Source organism: Motacilla alba, chromosome 6, assembly GCF_015832195.1.
Source record: "Motacilla alba alba isolate MOTALB_02 chromosome 6, Motacilla_alba_V1.0_pri, whole genome shotgun sequence".
In the NCBI taxonomy this organism is placed as follows: Eukaryota; Metazoa; Chordata; class Aves; order Passeriformes; family Motacillidae; genus Motacilla; species Motacilla alba.
Genome location: NC_052021.1, coordinates 20,955,214 through 20,975,348, shown reverse-complemented (window position 1 = coordinate 20,975,348; position 20,135 = coordinate 20,955,214). Strand labels below are relative to the sequence as shown.

The 20,135-nt window shown below is 35.1% G+C and overlaps 1 protein-coding gene across 8 annotated transcripts in view; it reads right to left on the bottom strand.

Moving 5' to 3' along the window:
* DNTT (DNA nucleotidylexotransferase) overlaps positions 1 to 20,135 on the bottom strand; it is a 142,919-nt gene that overhangs the window by 32,850 nt on the left and 89,934 nt on the right. For all 8 annotated transcript variants that reach the window (XM_038140123.1, XM_038140122.1, XM_038140124.1 and 5 more), the window contains one exon: positions 721 to 823. In XM_038140123.1, the coding sequence (XP_037996051.1) occupies positions 721 to 823 (103 nt within the window). The remainder of the gene's footprint in view (positions 1 to 720; positions 824 to 20,135) is intronic.

The following is a 20,135-nucleotide window of genomic DNA, read 5'->3' as shown; positions in this document are numbered from 1 at the left end:
AAAAACAAAAGTTTATTTTTTCCCAACATTCTATATTTTTCTGACCCAGGAATATTTTAGCTACCTGCACGTGTTATAAATGAGACACTTCCAACTTTAAAGCTGATGGAAACTGAAGAGCTAAATAGAAAGGAAAAAAAAAGAGAGAAAAAAAAACCAAAAAAACAATGAAACAACCAAAAATCCATCCCTTAGATGAGCAACTCCTCTAAGAAGTGACACAATTGTCTAGCACTTTGGATTGGAAGGGGCCTTGAAGATGTGTGCATTTTTCCAAACACAGACATCATGAAAAACTGTGACAATTTTTCTGTATTTCTACACTTAAAGCTGGATCTCCGTGGAGCAGCTTCCTCTGGGAAAACCTACTCCCACCTCAAGGAGAAATTAAAGAAATAGACAGTTTTTTTGAAGCAAAAGAATTTTCTCTGACACTCAAAACTCTACCTAGCTTGATTTCTCACCTCTGACCAGCTGCATATTCTTAGGGTAAGATATTACAGAATGTGTGTGCATTTCTGGTATAACCTTCAACTTTAGCATTCAGAGCTAGAGGATGGACCTACATCATCATGATTAGTAATCAAATAGAGCAATATCCTGCTCCAAAATATTGCAGTCAGCTGTAACAGCGAGTATGACATTCTTTAAGAGGTATATAGGCTTAGTTCAGTGGAGTTAGAACATGTCTCTTTTGGCCAAGTACTCTTTAGTTCATACCTGCTTTTTCCATAAGTCAATAACTTTATGCAGAAGTTCATCATCTTCTCCTGGTCCTGGACTGGTGATCAAAAAATCTATGTCATGTCCAATATTCTTACCCCTAGAAGGAACAAATAACAAGGACATTAAAAGAGTTAAGTTCCTGTTGAATTTTGCTGCTTTCAAAGAGAGTATTTTTGCTGCATTATAAGAAAAGTTTGCAGAATAAAGTGATAGCAATGTTGCTTCAAACATAAACAAAATGGAATATTTTATTACTATTATGGGGTCTATTAGTGTTCTTTATAAAATAATAATTACAACTTTTTGATCTATGTCCTCTGTTTTTCAACTAGATACTACAGATCCATTAGCAGATGTTAAATCTCTTTCTTTCATCCCCTTAAGTCCCAGAAAGGAAGATTTTAGTCATCTTGGGATTAAAAAAAAAAAAGCATAATCAAAATACAATGTTACTTATTATGAATACAGTGCAGTAACAGCAGATAAACTTGCCAATCAAACTACCACAGATTTAAATATTCTTCTTTACTTTTGATGCACATTTTAATGTACAAAACTGTGATTATGAACATTTTTATTGTTTCTTTTAACAACAGATATAAATCCTTTGACTATTTTGCATTTCTTTTGAATATAACAATGCTTTTTACAGAGATGGAAATTGATTTTTTTTTTGAGGGCAGTTCATCCTTAATGTGACTAAAGCTTGTTCATTACATGCACTAAGGATTTCATAATTAAATCCATGTGCACAAAATTTAATTGCAAATGTTCTTAATGAAAAATTATGTCATAACCTCTTGTTTTTCTCTGTTTAAGTCTAAGCATTCAGCTTGTCTTTCATCTACTTTCCAAAGGTGTTAAACTGAAATCTGATTAAGACTTAGCTATCATTGGAAAACAGGCAAAAGCATGTTATTGCTTTCAGAATTGTTATTGTATATGTTATTCCCTTCGGAATTATAAAATGCTTGAGAACACATGAAAATTTATCTCACAGTGCAATTCATCTGAGTATTGCAGAACCAAGACAAGGTTCTAATTTTGTACTCAGTAGTACAACAGGAAGCACACACACATTTACTGAGTGCAATCACTCCAGCCTAAGGAGAAATGAGCAGAGGAGAGGAGAGATTTCTGCAATGAGAATGACTTTCCTTTATGGAATTGGTGGAGTAAGCACCCAAAATCTGGAGTAGTGACTGTTATGTGCAGCACATCTCCAAATGTTTCTCATGTGTTTATGGATGTTCACAAGGATACGTGAGGTTATAGCTCAGGAGGGCTTCAGTCAACACTGTGCCAAGTTTTCAGAACTGCTATGCATCCAATGAAAATAAAACTGTGTGACCCAAAAAAAATCTTTCTTTAAAAAAAATAATTAAATAATGTATTCTCTTAAAATAATACCTAAAACTGAACCTGGTTTCTTAAACTTGGAAATTTATAGGAACAGAACTGATAGGCAGACTTGTCAAGTGCTATTTGTGTGACAGGAAGTCATCTAACTGATGGATAGCTGAACAGCATTAGCACAAAGTTGTAAGGAGATGAAAGTCTGGGGTTTGCATTTGACAAGCAGTCATACTCACTATAATGCAACTATTGTGCTGTGTCTGCAGCAAAGTCAAAATTGCTTAAACAGGTAGAAATTATTTCAAAGTGGTTTCAAACAAAGCATCAGTCTAGGCTTAGAAACTGAACACAAACTCAAAGTCAAGAAGTTAGAAAATATTTAGTATGCCATGTAACACTGAGTTATTTTGTAGGATGCCATTCATTATCTCTAAAATTACAATAATAATGCAAAGCTCTTACATAGCACTTTTTACTAACATGTCTCAAAATATTTTTTCAAAGGGAAGGAATTTACTATTCCTATCTTAGAGATGCAGAGTGGCATAAGAATATTTGCTTTAAATTATTTTTTAAAGAAATCAAAGGAAGAAATTTGAAGCTGATGGAATTCGGAGCTGATTCCCCATGCTTCCTCAACATCTACATATTTTAGGTTAACAACATCTACAAAATCCTGCATCAATCAAGCCATAAAATCACAGGAAATCCAAGCTGTTTCATTGGCCCTCTATTTCCCAAGACAGAGAGTATTTATTGAAATGCTCTCAGCAGCTTTTTTTTTTTTTTTGGTGAGTTCAGCTTTCTGAAGCTTTGAACAGGAAAATATTCAAGTATTGGATTTGCTATTCAGAATCCACTTTTTCTTCTCTTCAAGTTTAAACCTAAATCTTTGCTTGGCTGGAGCTATAAGAATCCAGCACCTTAAAAAATGGAAATTGCAGCTTACCTTTTATTCTAATAATTTATTCAAGCCCGAAGACAATAAAAGACAGTGCACTATTAATTACCTGTGTTCAATTCTTGGCTGACTAAACTTGTATAAAGCTGGTAAATGTTTCTTAGCAGTCAATGAACTACATTTAAGGTTGTTGGAATTATCTTTCTTGTTGTTATTAGATTCCAAGTCATCAACTGTAACTATCATTATGACTTAAACTTAAAGATACGAATGTATGGCGAAGGATAATCATATTATCCTAATCTACAATGGCAGCACCTGCATTATTAGACATTTAATAATTGTATGTGTGCAGAATATTTTGAGATACTGGAATAGTACATAATGGCAAAGCCACATCAATGATGATTCTGATAAAATTATTTTAGCTGAGGAAAGATGGACTGACATTTCCCTACTACTCACAAAATTTTACTATTGGATGAGAAAAATTAATTCTGATTTTAAAACCTTAAACACTATACTAGATTTGTCTTTGGGTTACTCAAGCTATTTGGTAATGGGTCCCTGTGGTGTTTTGCTTAACAGACCATATTTTCCTGGTTTCAGAGATTCACACTTCATTCAGAGTGAGATTATAATAGTTTTTTGCAAATCCTTCTCAATCTCTTACTTCACTTTTGCATGAAAACAGTTCTCCAGTTAAGTGATTTACCTCAGGTCTGCCCTTGTCAGCTAAACAACAAACAACTTGCCTGACTTTGGAATAAAAACGGAAAGGCAACTAGGAATTTTGGACCAGGACTCCAATTTAGTACCATGCTTTCCAGAGCAGTCTAAAATACCATTTCTTCACAGCTGCCATATTGTGTAATTCAATTGATTCTCAAAACCATGTTAGGAAGGGCACTTCAAAACTCGCATTGTGAAAGATGTCACTTAATATTCAGAAGAAGATTTTCACTAGCTGCTCTGAAAGGCCATCAGAGATGACTGTGTCACACTGGTTCTGCAGTCTCAGAATCTGGACTGGAGACAAGCTGGACAACTGGTATTTCTATCTCTCAAAAAACACAGATGGAAAATTTCCAAATAATTTTTTGGAGTTTGTTGTTGTTTTGGGGATTTTTGGTTTGGTTTCAGGGGGTTTTTATGTATTGTAACAGTCACAGCACAGCCATGACTACATTTACTAAGCAAATACTATGTATTCCTTAATCAGAGAAAATTCTTGTTGGCGTGATAGAATTAAAAGTGTTGAACTAATTCTCATGTGTGTTAAAACCTTCAGTGTTTACACAAGCATTCTGAACTTTACACATGAGAACACTGCCATAGATAATCACAAACAGTAATCATTTACACAAAGTCAAGCATATGTATTTAAGAACCTGGTAGACTGACAAGTAACAGGTGCTTATTTACAATTTCTGATCAACTATAATAAATACTAAAGAAGAATAAATTTTGTGGAATTCCTGGAATTTGGCAGATTAATTGCATATTATTAATTACATGATAAATCTTCAAATCATACACTCAATGGCAAAAAATATAGCACAATGAAGTGGGTGCAAATAATGGTGAACATAAACAGATTTCACAAAGGCATTTCAGGCGTCTTTCCACATGACTGAACTTTTTATTCCTGTCAAAATTGTGGAAAAATAATAATTGTAGAGGAAGGCATGAACTCTCAAATATTGGGCATTGGCTAATTTTCCAAGCTAATCTGTTTCATGAAACTGGATTGTATTTTCTAAAATAGTATATTCATGATAATACTCAGATGCTAATCAATATTTTAGTCATGACATTTGCAGCCTATACAATGGAAAAGAAAAACCCCATTAACTCTGGAATATATTATGGAGAGCGATTGCTATCAGGAAACACAGTGAAAAAAATCGGTCCATCAGGAATATAGTCAATATTCACCATAAAACTGGAAATATTTTTTTCCTTATCTCTTTCCTGAACATTTTATTGTATAGTTGTGTTTTGATAGAGATAGCTAGGAAAATCAGTAAAAGTAATCTCAGACCAGTTCCACATGGAGTGGGCCTTAGACAGCATGTGGAGAGTGTACATAGAATATCAGAGGATTTAACTCTCCCTTCCTTCCAGAGAGCTCAGACTAAGAGCAATCCAGCTGAAATTCATTTGTATAGCAAGCTGGATCCTAGCTAAGATGTTGGAAGTTGATATTAAAAAAAATGACAAGCCCTTTATTTGTTGAAACAAATATGGGAATTCATTATATGTTAAATTAAGCATCATCTTCTCAGCATTATTTTTTTGGGAAATGGAGGGAAGACAGCTTCTAGACAGACATCCCAAAGTGATTTGAAAATATGTGAGGACATTTGAAGATTTTCTTGAATATAGATGAGTAATATGCATAAATATCTAAGAAGAACAAATGTAATTGCTGAAATGATGATTGTGTGGCAATGGAAAATGGATTAAATGTTGCAGAAGGTTACACATAGCTGAAGAAATGAAAATACTGTGATATAGAGCAATGATCTTGTGCTTGAGCAGTGAAGAGAACACTTGAATAAGTAGCAGAATCACTTATTTTAGAAACAGCAAACAAATAATTTATAAGTACCATAAAATGCATGTCCCTGAGGGGGAACCCTAGTAGCCTCAGTGTGCATGCCCAGTAAAACATGTAATTACAGCTCTAATGGACCATGCACACATATGTTCACATAGAGCAAACATTTCTTGCTGTCTGTTTTGATACAATGCCATCTTTTTACTCTATCCTCTGTGCTGGGTCTCTTTTAACTCCCACTGTACCAGCAGCACAGAATTACTGTTTGACATCAGTTGAATTTGACCAAATAGAAGTGGCACTGGAATTCTGTCTAATAACTGCAGTCCTGATTAATTTGCTTCTACAACCTATCTCCAACAACATGTGCCTTTCAGGAAAAGGAACAGACATTTATATTCCAAATCCCAGGTAGTCTGCATGCCTGTGGATTTGCCTATTAAGCAGTCTTTGCTGAGATGTCAAACAGGGGACAGACAATTTCTTACAGCCAGATATTAAAATAATTCAGAGTTACTGTCAGTCAAACTATGAAGAACTACATATTTTCTTTGTATAAACCCCTTATAAAGAGAAAAAACATTCTTTAAGCTTGAAGTACTGGAGTGTGACAGTGCTACAACTATTACATAGAAAGCAAAATCCTGGATGTTTGACAGAAAAAGAATTCTACCACTTGCAATGTAGTTATAGAATAATTCTTGTCTCTGATACCACAGTTTTTCAAAACGTTGTTACATAGTGTCCCATCTTCACATATAAATTACTAGAGTTTTAATAAAATAGAAAAGCAGTGGTCTACAAAGTAGGTCAATAAATACAATTCCCTTAATATTTTGCCTAAAGAGAACTTACTGAATTCAGAATTTAATCACAAGTTTATTATTCCAGAACATTTTCTCCCCTAACCTTTTTTCAGATCTGAAATCTACACCCAGAGTAAATGGTTTTATTGACTCAGAAGGACATTAACCTTTGCTACTTATACAATTAGTACACTGACAAGAAATTAGCAGAGTCACATCTGTGCAGGGTTTCTGAAACACTGATTTCATGCCGAAGGAGTTTGTTAAATGGAAGAAATTATTATGTTTTCAACATAGTTGTTTCATTTGCAACAGGAACAGGGTAACAGTTAAAAGAAGTTAGAAAGTTATTTTGTTTGTGGCAGAAAGTGTCTTCCAATATAAGAAAATGCTGTAACATTTATTTGAAGTTATTTCCTCAGCATCTCTCAATTACATATTCTGACAAATAGAAGTTCTGACAAATTCTGACTGTAGAGAGTATTAACAGCCTAAGTAGCAGCATAATACTGCACCAGCCCATTGCTAACATAAATGACCAGCTAAGCTCTGTACACCTCATGTTAAGCTGTTCTTCAAATCACTTCCAGCTTTATCTCAGGAATTTTCCTTAATATTCAGGTCAGCTCCACATTTCCAAAACATTTAGATTCAACAGTGTCAATGCCATGGTGGTTCACATACATATAGACTAGGTAGCAAGAAAATAAATGCTCACTGAAGTGCAAAACCAGCTCAACCAAAGTCAACAATCAAAAACAGACACACAGAAAGCAGAGACAGCAGAATACAAAATGTAAGAGTTGGCAAGGCTGGCTCACATTGTGCAGTGCCCACTTTGTCAGCCAAGGGAGAGGGGAAGAGGGACTATTCAGTCAGAATAAACCAGGGGCTCTCAAACATGCCAAAGTCCAGCACCAGCTTCATTTGTCCTCTCAGTGCTTCATCTCCACCTTAAACATGACAAAGACATAAAATCAATGAGGATGCCTAAAGCAAGATGCCATTTTAGAGTTCATCAAATTAGACAGAAGGCTCAGCTATACTATTTATCACATGAAGCCATACTATGCTTCCCTAAGTTTGGAGTTTTAAGAGTCTGATGCAATCACTCTGATACCAGAATTAGAACTCAGGAAAGCCTTCCAGAGCATGACAGGGTAGTATATAGGAAGAAAAAGCTGTAGAGAGTACCAGGTTACTTTATGCAGAAAGTAATGACAAGAACTAGATGATGATTTTGAGCATAGTTACTAAAAATAATAACCAAGATTCCTCCCCATCTTAACACTGCAAATATCTATACCCTGATTTCAATGAATGCCAACAGTCAGAACCTGCTTTTCAGAAATAAAGTAACATGTCTGAAGTAATGAGGAAGACAGTAAGCCAAGATCTGATCAGGGCTCTGTAGAAGACAGATATGGGTTGGGCTTCTTCAGATAATTTCTGCTCTCCTGGTTGTTATTTGAATTAGATCCTAATTGCCTTTGTAGGCAGTTTGACACTAGTGGTCGCTAGTCAGTGTCAAAATTAATTCTCTTCTTTCTAATGCTACATAGGTGGTAAGGAACAAAAAATCACCTGTGGAGATGAAGAGTGCCGGTGTGGGAAGATACCTGTGCTAACATTTTATAGCTGGACTCTGAGTTCAAGGTCCAGCCTCTCAGTCACCCTACTGCACTTGGTTTGCAGCAGCTGATAAAAACTCCAGGTTGAATATTTCCAGAATTCTAAATACAAACTGACTGAGAGTTTTTATTCTATATCAAAGGAAATTCTGGAATTCCTACCCCTTGAGGGTTAATTGTTCCCTGATTGTACATTACAGTGCTCTTTTGGGGTATAGTTAATATCTGTAAGATGGTTTAATAGGATGCTGAATAATGTCTAAAATAGCAATATTCTAATTAAATCAACTGAAATAAATTCTGCCACTAGCAAAGACAATTAAAATTAAAATGGATATAATGATATATTTAACTGAAAAGATACCATACAGTTATGAGAACTACCCTGATTCATTTTGAGGGAATTTGTGGGTAAAAAAAAAAATTGCTGTCATAGCTTTGTCTGCAGAATTACTTTTCCCACTAATTTAAGAATAGAATTATTTAGGTTATACTGTCTCTGAAAGAAAAACATAGTGAAAACTGAGAACTGTTCCCCTGGGCAGCTATAAATCAGGCTTCTACAAAGGTTTGAATTGCCAAAGGTAGCATACAGCAGCTTCTTCACCCAGCCAAGTAATTCCATATAAACCCAGCAGAACTATGTAAGTATTTGCCAAAGATTCACAGGTATCTTCTCTGGAAAAAGTGCTTGAGGGTGGACACTTCATTAAAATGCTATTTTTCTTGCCCAGTGTAACAGTAATTCTAATTCACTGGAGGCAGAACCCATTTTCCATGGCTGTGGAATGTATTTATTTTATTTCTGAAGTTAATCCAACTCTGCAATGAAGCAGCATTGGGAAAAATCCTTTCCCTTTAGGATCAGAAACCTTACTAGACAGCATAGGGGAATACAGCTTTAATATGGGATACACAAAACAAGCATTTTTGGTTTCTCATTTATTCAGCATTGTGGTATTGTGCATCAGTAGCTTCTGTTCAAGAAATCTTTTAGGTAGAGAAGTAATTACTTAAAAGATCTTCTTGTATCAAGTCAGGAGAATGGAGTATTACCCACTGCAGCAGAAGGGACCACATCAATGGTTATTTCCACAAGTTTTGTTCTGACAGTAAAAATCACTGAAGTGAAGAGAACCAGTGAAAAACCTGTGCAACAACACTTAAATTTACTTGAAATGTAATTTCACCCTCAGTGACTGCATTGCCTCAAAAACAGGTAATAATGCATGGCACTCACCTCGTCTCATTAAATGCACTTTCAAAGACCAAAGTATGTCATGCTATGCTTGACTGTATCTTTTATGACCCAAAAGAAACTCAGACATTTCTCAGAGTACAAGACACTCAGGTACTACATGTCATGATGATAAGTTTTTTTAACAGGTATTTAATTTAATGCAATGAAAGGAAAAGATCAGAAAACAGTTATTCAGCTGAGGAACTTAAATGACCAGTGTAGCTAAACTTGGAGCTATTCACTGATGTGGAACTCTCTCTTAGACTATTTGCATTTTAATTATTTAATTATTTTAATTATTTAATGTGTTAAACATATTCTATGCAAAACCCTGAAAATATTTCCCTGCCCTGTGAAAATAATGAATGGTGAATTATATATTGTGTGTTATATATTGGTGTGTTTATATATTGCCTTCTATGTACCTTTAGCCAAATGGTAATTTCGAAGCATATTTGGTTTAAAATAAGACTATGTAAGGATTCTCTTACACACTAGCATCTAAGAAAATCATAGTCATGGAACAACATGAAAATCTGAATGGAACTCAAAATTTGAGGAACTGAAAAAAAAAAATCTATCACAAAAATATTAAAAACAAAGTGATTCACCTATTTTTGTAAGTATTACGTTGAGGAGGACCACCTGCTGTTCACATGCTGAAACTACTTCTCTCCAACGTTAATTTCTGATTTGTTAAAAAACAGAAAAGTAATTTCTGTGAAAAACAATTGCAAAATTGTTTTTCAACCACATCTACTGTACACTATTAAAATAATTCATAAAGCTGTCTTCCAGCAGTCTGGTTTCTACTAAGACAACAAAACAGGAGAATGGCCAATGTAAGAATTTAGTCACCTACTTGTTATTTAGAAAGTATGGCTCTCTGTAGTGATTGTATCAGTTGCACAGCCTGGATGGTGCTGTTCAGCTCTGGTTTTCACAGACTGGGTCAGGTTAGAAGGGATCCCCATGGATCATCTGGTCCAACCTTAACCTGTCATCCCAGAGCACTTTGCACAGAATTGCATCCAGACTACTCTTGAATATCTCCTGTGAGGGCGACTCCACAGCCTCTCTGGGCAATCTGTTCCAGTGCACAGTCACTCACACAAGTAAGAAGTTCTTCTATGGGAAGAACACATTTGTCTTCCTTTCATGATATTGATGTCTGAACATGGCTGTCACCAATTATACCCTGATGCTGAATATTTATCACTTTTGGCTTGCACACAAGATGACTTTTTTGTTGCTAACAGCTCTAGCCTCTCTGAATCCTCTACTTGGAGTAAATTCACTATTCCACCAAGCAAAACAAAACTATGCTTAAGCTTTGAATCACTGCAAGTGCTGTCTCAATTTCATATAAATAGCACAACTGTACCTGGAAGCTGGCCATGTAATTTCAAGCTTTAAAGCTTATGAAATGTACCATACCAATCTGTCACAGTTTTATTTAAAGTCATGAAATACATTGCTGAAGTTTTGCTTTTGCTGTCATGGCAAATTCTTTAAATTACACTTAATTTCAGTCAAGCATTTCAAATGACATCATAGAAACTTCCTGCATAAACAGATTTTGCCCAGCGCCAATCAATGACAAAACAAAACCACTTCAACACTGTTTGAAAGAGACAAACAGTCCAATAAGTATTGATGTGGATTTGGGATCTCACATATCCAGCTGAAATGTGAGGTATGCAGATGAATTTAGTCTAAAAACATCTACATAGTTTTGCACACATGAACACTTCTGTCAGCACATTCCTTGGAAACAAGCTTTCTCACTCTTAAGAAACAGTGTGTAAGACAGTGGTACAGCATCCTTAGTTAACAGTAATTTTATTGATTTTAATTATTCTGAAACCTGCAGGAAAAAAGAACATATCCCAATATGTAATAAGTACTGAGGAATCAGACCTGACTGGAGAGAAGATATGTTTTTATTATTTATAAGAGGAGGCATCTCAGACTAGAGCTGCTCAGACATCCTGAAGTACCTAGGTTTTTTTTTGGCCTAATTAAAATCCTTAATGACAGCTTTAGAATTATGCAAACGGGGAGACAACGATATTCAACTACCTCCAATTTTGAAGAATACAAATAAGAGATCAGTGTACTCAGATGCTAGATATTTTGGTGAATTATCAGAAAGTATGATGTACTTTAGGGAAAAAAAAAAAAAGAAAAACAAACAAAAAACTCAAACAAACAAAAAAAACACCAAAAAACCCAAATAAAAGACCCAACCAAATAAACAAAACAATGATCACCACTAAGAAAGGAAGGTAAAGAAAAATTACCTCTGAAAGAGAAGGTAAAGGTTTTTAGGAGTTCTGTTTTGGAGGTAATTGGTGACAGGCACTTTCCAGGACAGACTCCCACAAACTGGGAGAGCACTGAGTCTTTCCAGATCTGGATTATCCATTATGTATGGATATTAATCTTTTCAAGACCAATTCAGGTGTACTGTCCGCTTTCTGCTGGTGTTCTGCCAAAGAAATTTGGCCAGAGCTGGCTATAGATTATGTATGTACTCCAAATACCTAAAGGTAGGATGGAATGCCTGCAATGTATTGACACTTGACATTTAAGAGTCAGAAAGCTTTCCAGCTTTTTGCTTCCATCTCAGCTGGTGCAAACCAAAACCTCATCTAAGTGAGACACATGTTGCTAAACAGTAACCTAGTGATCTCTTCAACATCACTAATAATGCAGCAGAAAAAATAGAAAGGTCAGCTGCATTCAAATAATTTACTGACATAAGTAAACAAAAGTCTGCATTACTAATTATGAAAGGTGTCTATTAAAAAAATGCTTTCATTAAACTACTTGTCACACATTTTTTTTTGCAACCAGTAAAAAAATTATTTTCCATTTACTTGTTTCTATTTTTAGGGTTGGTTTTTTTTTTGTCCAAGACAAAATTGCTTGGTTCAGAATTATGTTTCTATTTTACTTACTCAAAATCTCATAAACATATATAAGCTTACATTTAAGATACAGTATTCTATTTTAAAGAAGGAGGAAAAAGTTATTTTTCTATACTGACAGTTAAACAAAATTAACAATCAGCTTCATAGCAACAATTTGTCCTGTAGCTTTCTGGCAGTAGATTGAAAACCTGAATTCAAACCCCATCCATTTTAGTTCTCTCTAACTAATTCTCTTGAGTGTTTCAAAAGGCTTATTCCTTTAACATATCCTTTTGTCACAGAAACTTTCATCAAAAAGTTCTTTTTCATGCGTGTCTACTTTGGCATTTCTAAAAATCAAAACGTTCTCTTTAAACAATTTAAAAGACAATATTAATGTTCATGTGAGGAAGGAAACATGCTTTTTTAGAATGCCTGAATGATATTAAATGTTCAGCCTGGGTTTCACTTACTTGGCAGTGATGGGACAATCCGTAGAATCAACCTACCATAAAAATAAAGGTTTCTATTTGCTTCCTGCTCAGCTGTACTGGAAGTTATATAAACATGACAGGTTTTCTATTAAAATTCCTTGAACTGAGAAATAGATTGCTTGCATCCATGGGGCAGGGGGGGGAAGGACAACCAGAAATAAGACATCTCTCAGAAATTCTAACATAAAATAGGATTAACACTTCTGTTTGAGGTGATGGTGTAATGGCCAAGGAGTGTAGGTAATTGCTCAAACATCCGGGGTAGTGGCAAAGACATGAGAAGCCAAATTTTAAATTCTGGCATTTGGGGGCAATATGTGTAATTCTACTTTAGTTGTGATTACTTTCAGGTATTTTATCATTCTATTCCAACAAAGGAGATATAATACAACTTAAACATTTGTGTAGTTGCCAGCAGACAACTGCAACATGGTGAGTTTGAGCCTGGCCTTCACAACAAGTTTTTACTCTAGTACTTCTGAAAAAAATATGCACAGTTTAAACTTAGTTTAATCTAAGGTTAGATCTAAGAAAATTGCTCACTCAGATTTTTAGAGTGAACTGTGGAATTTTTCCAGGATTAAGCTGACATACATATTAACAATAACTGCACTTACAGTAGTAGTTGCCCCTACTGCAAGTAAGGTAGGTAGGGGATTTTACAGAAGCATAATTAAGAGAAAATGAGATTGTTCCCTTTCAATACCTAATTTGGATTGTGTCATCTACTAATTTTGTCTAAGGGAAGAGGACTTTACCCCTAATCTATGGGATACACTCAGAACACCAGCCTTTTACAGAGAAAGAAACTGAAATTCAAAACTTATCTACTTGGTTTACATGAGTGCTTTGCCAAGATAGCTGTGTGGTGTGAATGTACACTGTTTGTCAGCAGTTCCCTGAAGCTGAAACAGTTACACCCTTTGGGCCAAAACAGGTTATTCCATTTGAGAAAATAATTTAAACTATACTATCAAAGGAACACTGCACCTCCACAGAGAAAGGCTGCCAATATATTCTACAAGTATGGGCATACCAGAAAAGCCTTTTAAAGCATGGACAAGCCTGTTATTAAATTTAAATTCTAACTTGAGTAAATCTCTCTATTGTGAAATCTTGTTGCCCTCCTTTACAAAATTTCCTTGCTCTGCTCCCAGATGTGATTTGCCATCAGCCTGAGGAGCTCATGAAGTTAACTTAGTCGATTTAATTCTAGATTGAAAACTTCCCTGGTTATTACTAACCAACTTCCCTAATTCCCAAACCATGACGTGGAAATACTCTGTTTGAGAATGTAGCTTCTTAGAGTTCTCTCTGTGCCTTTCTTCCTGATCCGGAGATCATAAAGCTCTAGCCATATATTTTCAGGGAGTCTTCCAAAGAACCAGTCATGTCATATTTCCTGTATTCTTATCCTGACTTCTTTCTGAAAACAATCCTGACTTTTTCAAGCTGCACTGTTTTGTGACCTCAGGTAATCAGACATTTCAAGGGTCTCTTCAATATAGGTACATATTTTAATATTCAGGTGAAATGTGAAGATGCATTCCCTGGGTCACCATTTCTTGCCAGTTCAATTTTTCAAACAATCAGTTGAAAGTGACCCACTATTTTGTCATGATTCGACTGAAAACAATGTCCAAGCTCCCACCAACCTCTCAGTGAGAACAGAAGGATGGGCTGTTCACGTTTCATTTATAAGATAGGAATGGTGAGGGTCAAATCTACATTGGCTAAGTGTGGGTGTAGTACCATTTATTGTAGTGATACAAATGCATACCATAACAACATCAAGACATTTCATAAATTAAATAAGGATATTATATCAAATATATAACATCCCCATTGGCTATCATATCCAAAGGCAAACAAATTAGGTGCGACTGGACACATTAACCACGGCAACGGAACCAAACAATCAGGTGTGTTTCTTGTGTTTATCCACTAGACCTGTGTCTAGCTGTAAGATATGCCAAGATAAAAGGAAAATATTCTGCCATCCTTGATCAGTAGCACAAGATAAAGTAAGGTTCTTACTTTATGAACTAGCATGAGTTTATAAGTAGGTATTTGAGAAGAAGCAATCCACAAGGTTTTAATGGGTTTGGGTTTTTGCTCTCCAAGATAGGCCCTTGTGGTATGAAAGAACAGCTATCATAGCAGGTGATTATAACCAAGTCTATCATATTAGATTCTGCTGCTATTTAATGCTGATTTTCCATTCTTCAAAAAGATTGCCTGGAATATTTCCATCTACCTCTCCCACTGTACAGCAGCAATCCATAATATACTCTACCATTTCCAAACTGAAAGCAACTAAAAGGACTATTTCTGACTTTATCTTTTAATTTATGCCTTTCATACATTATTTATTGTAAACCTTTTTAGTTGTTTCCCATTATCTGACATGTAGAAAATATCCTGACTCATATTGTAACACAAAAAAAAAAAAAAAATTAACCAGCAGCTACTTCCTTGTTATTATGTCACCACACCACAAGCAAGATCACATCAAACTTAATTAAAATATTGTAGATACTCTTGCTCACAGGGATCTGCAAAATGTATCCTCTAGTTGCAAGGTCACTGATATTTGCAGCTTTTCTTATGTTTATTGATAGGAAACATAATTCTTAACTTGCGCTGTCAACCATCTTTACAGCAACTAACCATTCCACAGTAAACTTGGACTCCTGCTAGAATCTATCAGCAATAAGTAAACTCTGCTATACATGTCCTGTTTTCAAGCCAGGTTCCTGGGTATAAAACCATGGAAAAAAAATGACGAAGTGCAAAACATAGCATAATTAAAACTGATTTTTGATCTCTTGACTCTAACATCAGGTTGCTGCAATTGCTTCTGCAATCTCTGAACCATGTGGCATCTGAACCTGAAGAACTCTTTTGCACATGGTGAACAACAGAACACTATTGTTTGTCACAGTAACTGCTCACTAAGACAATACAAAATTCTCAGAACTTCATCTCTGACACAGACGCCCTGAGACACTTATGTGTAAAGCATATTAATAGTAAGAAATACACTCAAAAACACTGAGGCATCAGAAACTTCTCAAACAACACACATCCAAGAAAGACTGCACACAAGACAAAATGTATTAAATCATTTCTATTTCTGTCCTGAATCACTTAGGCACAGGCACTGCAGTTCATAGGTAAGAGATGCTGAAGTACCATTGTGTGCAACAAAACAAGAGACACTTGTTTCCTGGTGCATCTAGACATGTCTAACAGAAAGCTGGCTAAGCATCATTAGCACTATTCTGTCTTAGCACATTAATTAAGCCTCTTAATCATAGCCAAGCCCTATCCTTGGCCTATTAATGCTACCTTACAGCTGACTCTACTGCTGGGAACCTGGTCCAACACTGCTGCCAGAGTTTTGTTCCAACTACCCTTTATGCAGAGTTCTGATGATTTTCCTTTAGAAAGAATGCCACTTTCTTCGGCATGTCTCTTAGTGTTACAAAGACAATTGTTCTGTCTCTCTTCATTCCATTCCCACCTAGAGCGGCCTCGATTTTTTAAGGCATCCTCTTCTTAGCAGGTGAACCTCAATAAAACTATTTTATAGACAACATGTAAGAAAAAGAACTATTTATCAAACGAGGCATCTCCATCTCAAAGCCATGTATAGCTTTGATTTGACCTCTTGTGCTTTATGTTTCTCTTTTATCTTACTACTTTATCTGAAATCTCCTGTCTTTTTTTAATTTTGTTTCTTCATCTTTCCCTTAGTATATTCCACTATCTTAAAAGTCCTCCTTGTACCTAATGCTCTATAACTTTTAGAAGATTTTTTACTTACCAGTTTTATGTAGTATCATTAATAGATTTTATTTTAGAGCTATTTATTTGTGAGACAACTTGTAAGATACTTATTGCTCATCCATATATGGAAAATACTTTTCAAGTAGTATATTTTAAATATTATACTTGAAACATGCTTCTTGGCCTAAGTATTAAAATTGATCCATTTAAATTCACTGGCTGAGCATTTCAGAAAACTATGCATGGCATTAGCTGAATTCATGTCAAATGTCTATAAGAGACTCTCCAATTATTGTGACTATTCAGAGAAGTACTTCAAAATATGATGCCTCCTCATAACATCCATATAAAAGGCAAAAACCACAAACATTTTTTAAAAAACCCTCACTAACAACTTGAAACATTTGGTTTTGCTACAAATTCTGAGTGATAATTATAGTTGATTGTTTATTCTCTGTCTAATCACTCCATCTATTATTCACAGTAAGGATTTAGTAAAGCTGGCCAAGAAAATGAGAAAAAGCAAAAGGATTTAGGTGGACAGTTGAAAATAAATGAGATGTTTTAATACAAATTATCAATTCAATTTGTTGTCTAAAAGCTCAATCAAAATATTTCAGTGATCTTGCAAAGGCATTGTGATGCTTCACAGAGGTTTCTGGTTTCCTTTCCTCTGACTATCTCTTCCAGATGCATATACCCTTGTCTTTAGATTAAACGACACCATGTCAATATGAAATTTCTGTAAATGAGGCTAATCATAAGAGAGAAATTCTAACTAGAAAATTCATTTTGCTAAAGAAAAAAAAAATTGAATTATAGCACCTAACCAGGAAAATAATTACATTTCTCCACAGTTCGTCATTGAGAATTGAAAATTTTCACAGAAAACAAACAATAGTCATAAATATATTGGTAGATATGTTAGAGGTAACCCTAAACATAAATGTATGATTCACTTCTTTCACTAATTTCATTTCTGGGCAGACAGCTGCTCCATAACCTTGTTGGTATGTTTTGGCCTGCAAGACCTCTTCCCAAACAGCAATATAAAAATTCTCCTATTGCCTAGAACTGAAAAGAAAATCCAAACCAAACAAACAACAAACCAAACATCACTGAAAAGCCTCTAAGATAAAAATTCCAAAAAGAATTAATCAAATCTTGACAGAATTCAGACTGTCTTATTCATTATGAAGCATACAATAAAATTCAAAACTTTGTGGAAATTACTTATTCATATTCTCCCTTTATCATATTCCCTATGTAATATATCTAATATCAGTAGCACAAGAAAGACCGAGTCTGGCAAACTGCTTGAGCCCAATCTTATACACCTCAAATTCATTGCAGCTCATATATCATGACTCTACTAAAAATCAGTTACCATCACTGATCTTGCACAAGTTTTTGTCATAAAGTACTGCTTGTCCTTCTTTCTACTGAGTTTGAAAATGAAGCTCTTTCAGTCTGTGAATACATCTCTGGACATATTAATGTTAGGTACCAATTATCTGTACAGCTTCCCTTTTAATCATAAGAGCTTTTATTCCCCAATGCCTTCTCATACTAATCTATTCCCAAACTACCAGGACATTGAAAGAGCAACAGTTCAACCCTAATGCAGGAAGCAGGTTTTCCAGCTTATTAAATAATACTGATAAATCAATTTTAGTACATGCTCTGTATCATGCAACCTGCCTCCCTGCCTCAGCCCCAGATTATGTGTTATAATAATACCTGGGGCGGGCAGACTTGATGTGACTTTTTTTTTAATGATGTGGTATCCTACTCAGTCTGTCTCAGCAACAGGGCCTGTGTCCTGTGCAAAAGACATTTTCTGAATTTATTAAATACATGTTTTATGCTCGCTGAAAATTAGATACTTGTATATTGGAAGAATTGTGTTCGAGGAAGGGCAAAGCATTTCCCCTTCCAAAACACTAGAGCAGTGGTTTTAAGTCATACCAGAACTTAGCAATTACATGTTTAGTTTCCATAATGCAAATAGTAACCACCACTGCATATGCTAATTTTTCTAAAATGATGAATTACTACTTTTATGTTAACCTAGCATAATAAAAACCTTTTAAAGTGGGAATGGTCAGTAGAATATGCATTATTAAGTACATTCATTGATAAAGCAGGACTATAAATAATTGTACCATACTCCTTTTATAACTTTTCAAAACATTCACTTTGACAAAACTTGTCCAGAAAATTGTGTAAATAATGCAAAATCAGTTTTACATTTTTGGAATTCTAATGGTATATTCTCTTTAGGAGTGGCACTGCAGAAGCCACTGCAGTTTGGAGCTGGTGGTGCTGTAATTCATACTGACAGCTGTCACTGCTCCTTTCCACTTAGGTGGGTCTAATGAGCCAGCCGTCACGAGAGACTGGTGTTTGTTTCAGAGCTGGGACTTCACTTCAGGAGAAAGCAAGTTAGCTGTTAGTTATCATCTGACACTCACACAAGCTACCAAAATGGCAAAACTGAACTCAGTGCTGAAATCTACTCTAGCTAATGACAGCACCATTCTCTTGCATTTCAATAAGCAAAGCCACTGGAAAAGAAACGCAGCCAGTGCAAATCACTGAGCCCAGCTTTCTGCACATCAGATGCCCCAGATGGCTTTTCCTGGGTCCCACACTGAGCAGTAAACCCAGAAGCCCCTTTCCTCATGCCTGCCCTCGTACACAGAGAAGGTTTTATCACAGTGAGCCATCTCTGTTATATAGTGAAGGTCTTGAGACACTGTCATCCAAAAATGAGAACAAACATCAAACAGAATTATGGAAACATCAAGGATGCTTTTGAACAAACTATAGTAGATTTCTAACAATTTCTATCATTTTTTGTGTATGTAAAAGGCATACTATGTCGTAAATACTAAATCCATTATTAAAGATGAAATTAAAACATTTTATATTAGTACAGACTGAACCAATTAAAAAACATTGGACATCTACTGTTCAGGTATGAGATTATTTGTAAGATGCCAGAATAAATTTCTGAGGGGAATGTGCATTGTTAACTGACTATTCTTCACACCATTTCATAAAATGCTTTTAATGTGTGACTCCTTGTCAAAAAATTTTCATCACTTCTCAGTCATGCATCTTTCTTAAAGTTTTAAATAGATCTTTTTTAGTTCTTCTTCCTTAATTTCCATTCCCTGACAAAACAAAGATGTGAATTTTTTGTCTCATCTCTGCCCATTATCACCAGCATTGCACAAAAAAACCATTCTTTTGACATTGCATCTCTATAAATGGATTAAATGAGCTGTGAATATCAGCATTTAACCAACAAAAAGAGATCTTTATTTACTTAGAATGTATCAGATCTGCTTCATCTAAAAGTCTAATTGAAAAGGCTGTTCAGGTCAGCTGTGATATTAGAAGACAACTGAATCACATTTAATGCTGCTTAAAGGATGTGAATGGGCTGAAAGAAAAATTAAACCACGGCCATTAAAATTTAATTTGACTTAGTGAAGCCATTAACATTTTGGTTTTATGCAGTGGCAAGCATTCTAAAAACATTTCCATATAGTTTAGAAACCTAGAAGTGCCAAATGGCTGACCCTTACATAGCAAAAATGATTGAAAGTGACCTTACAGGGCAAATCAGAAAAAAAAGCAAAAGGAGAAAAATTGCTTAAATACCATTATTAGCTGTCATTCTGTTCCTCCTTCAGATATAAA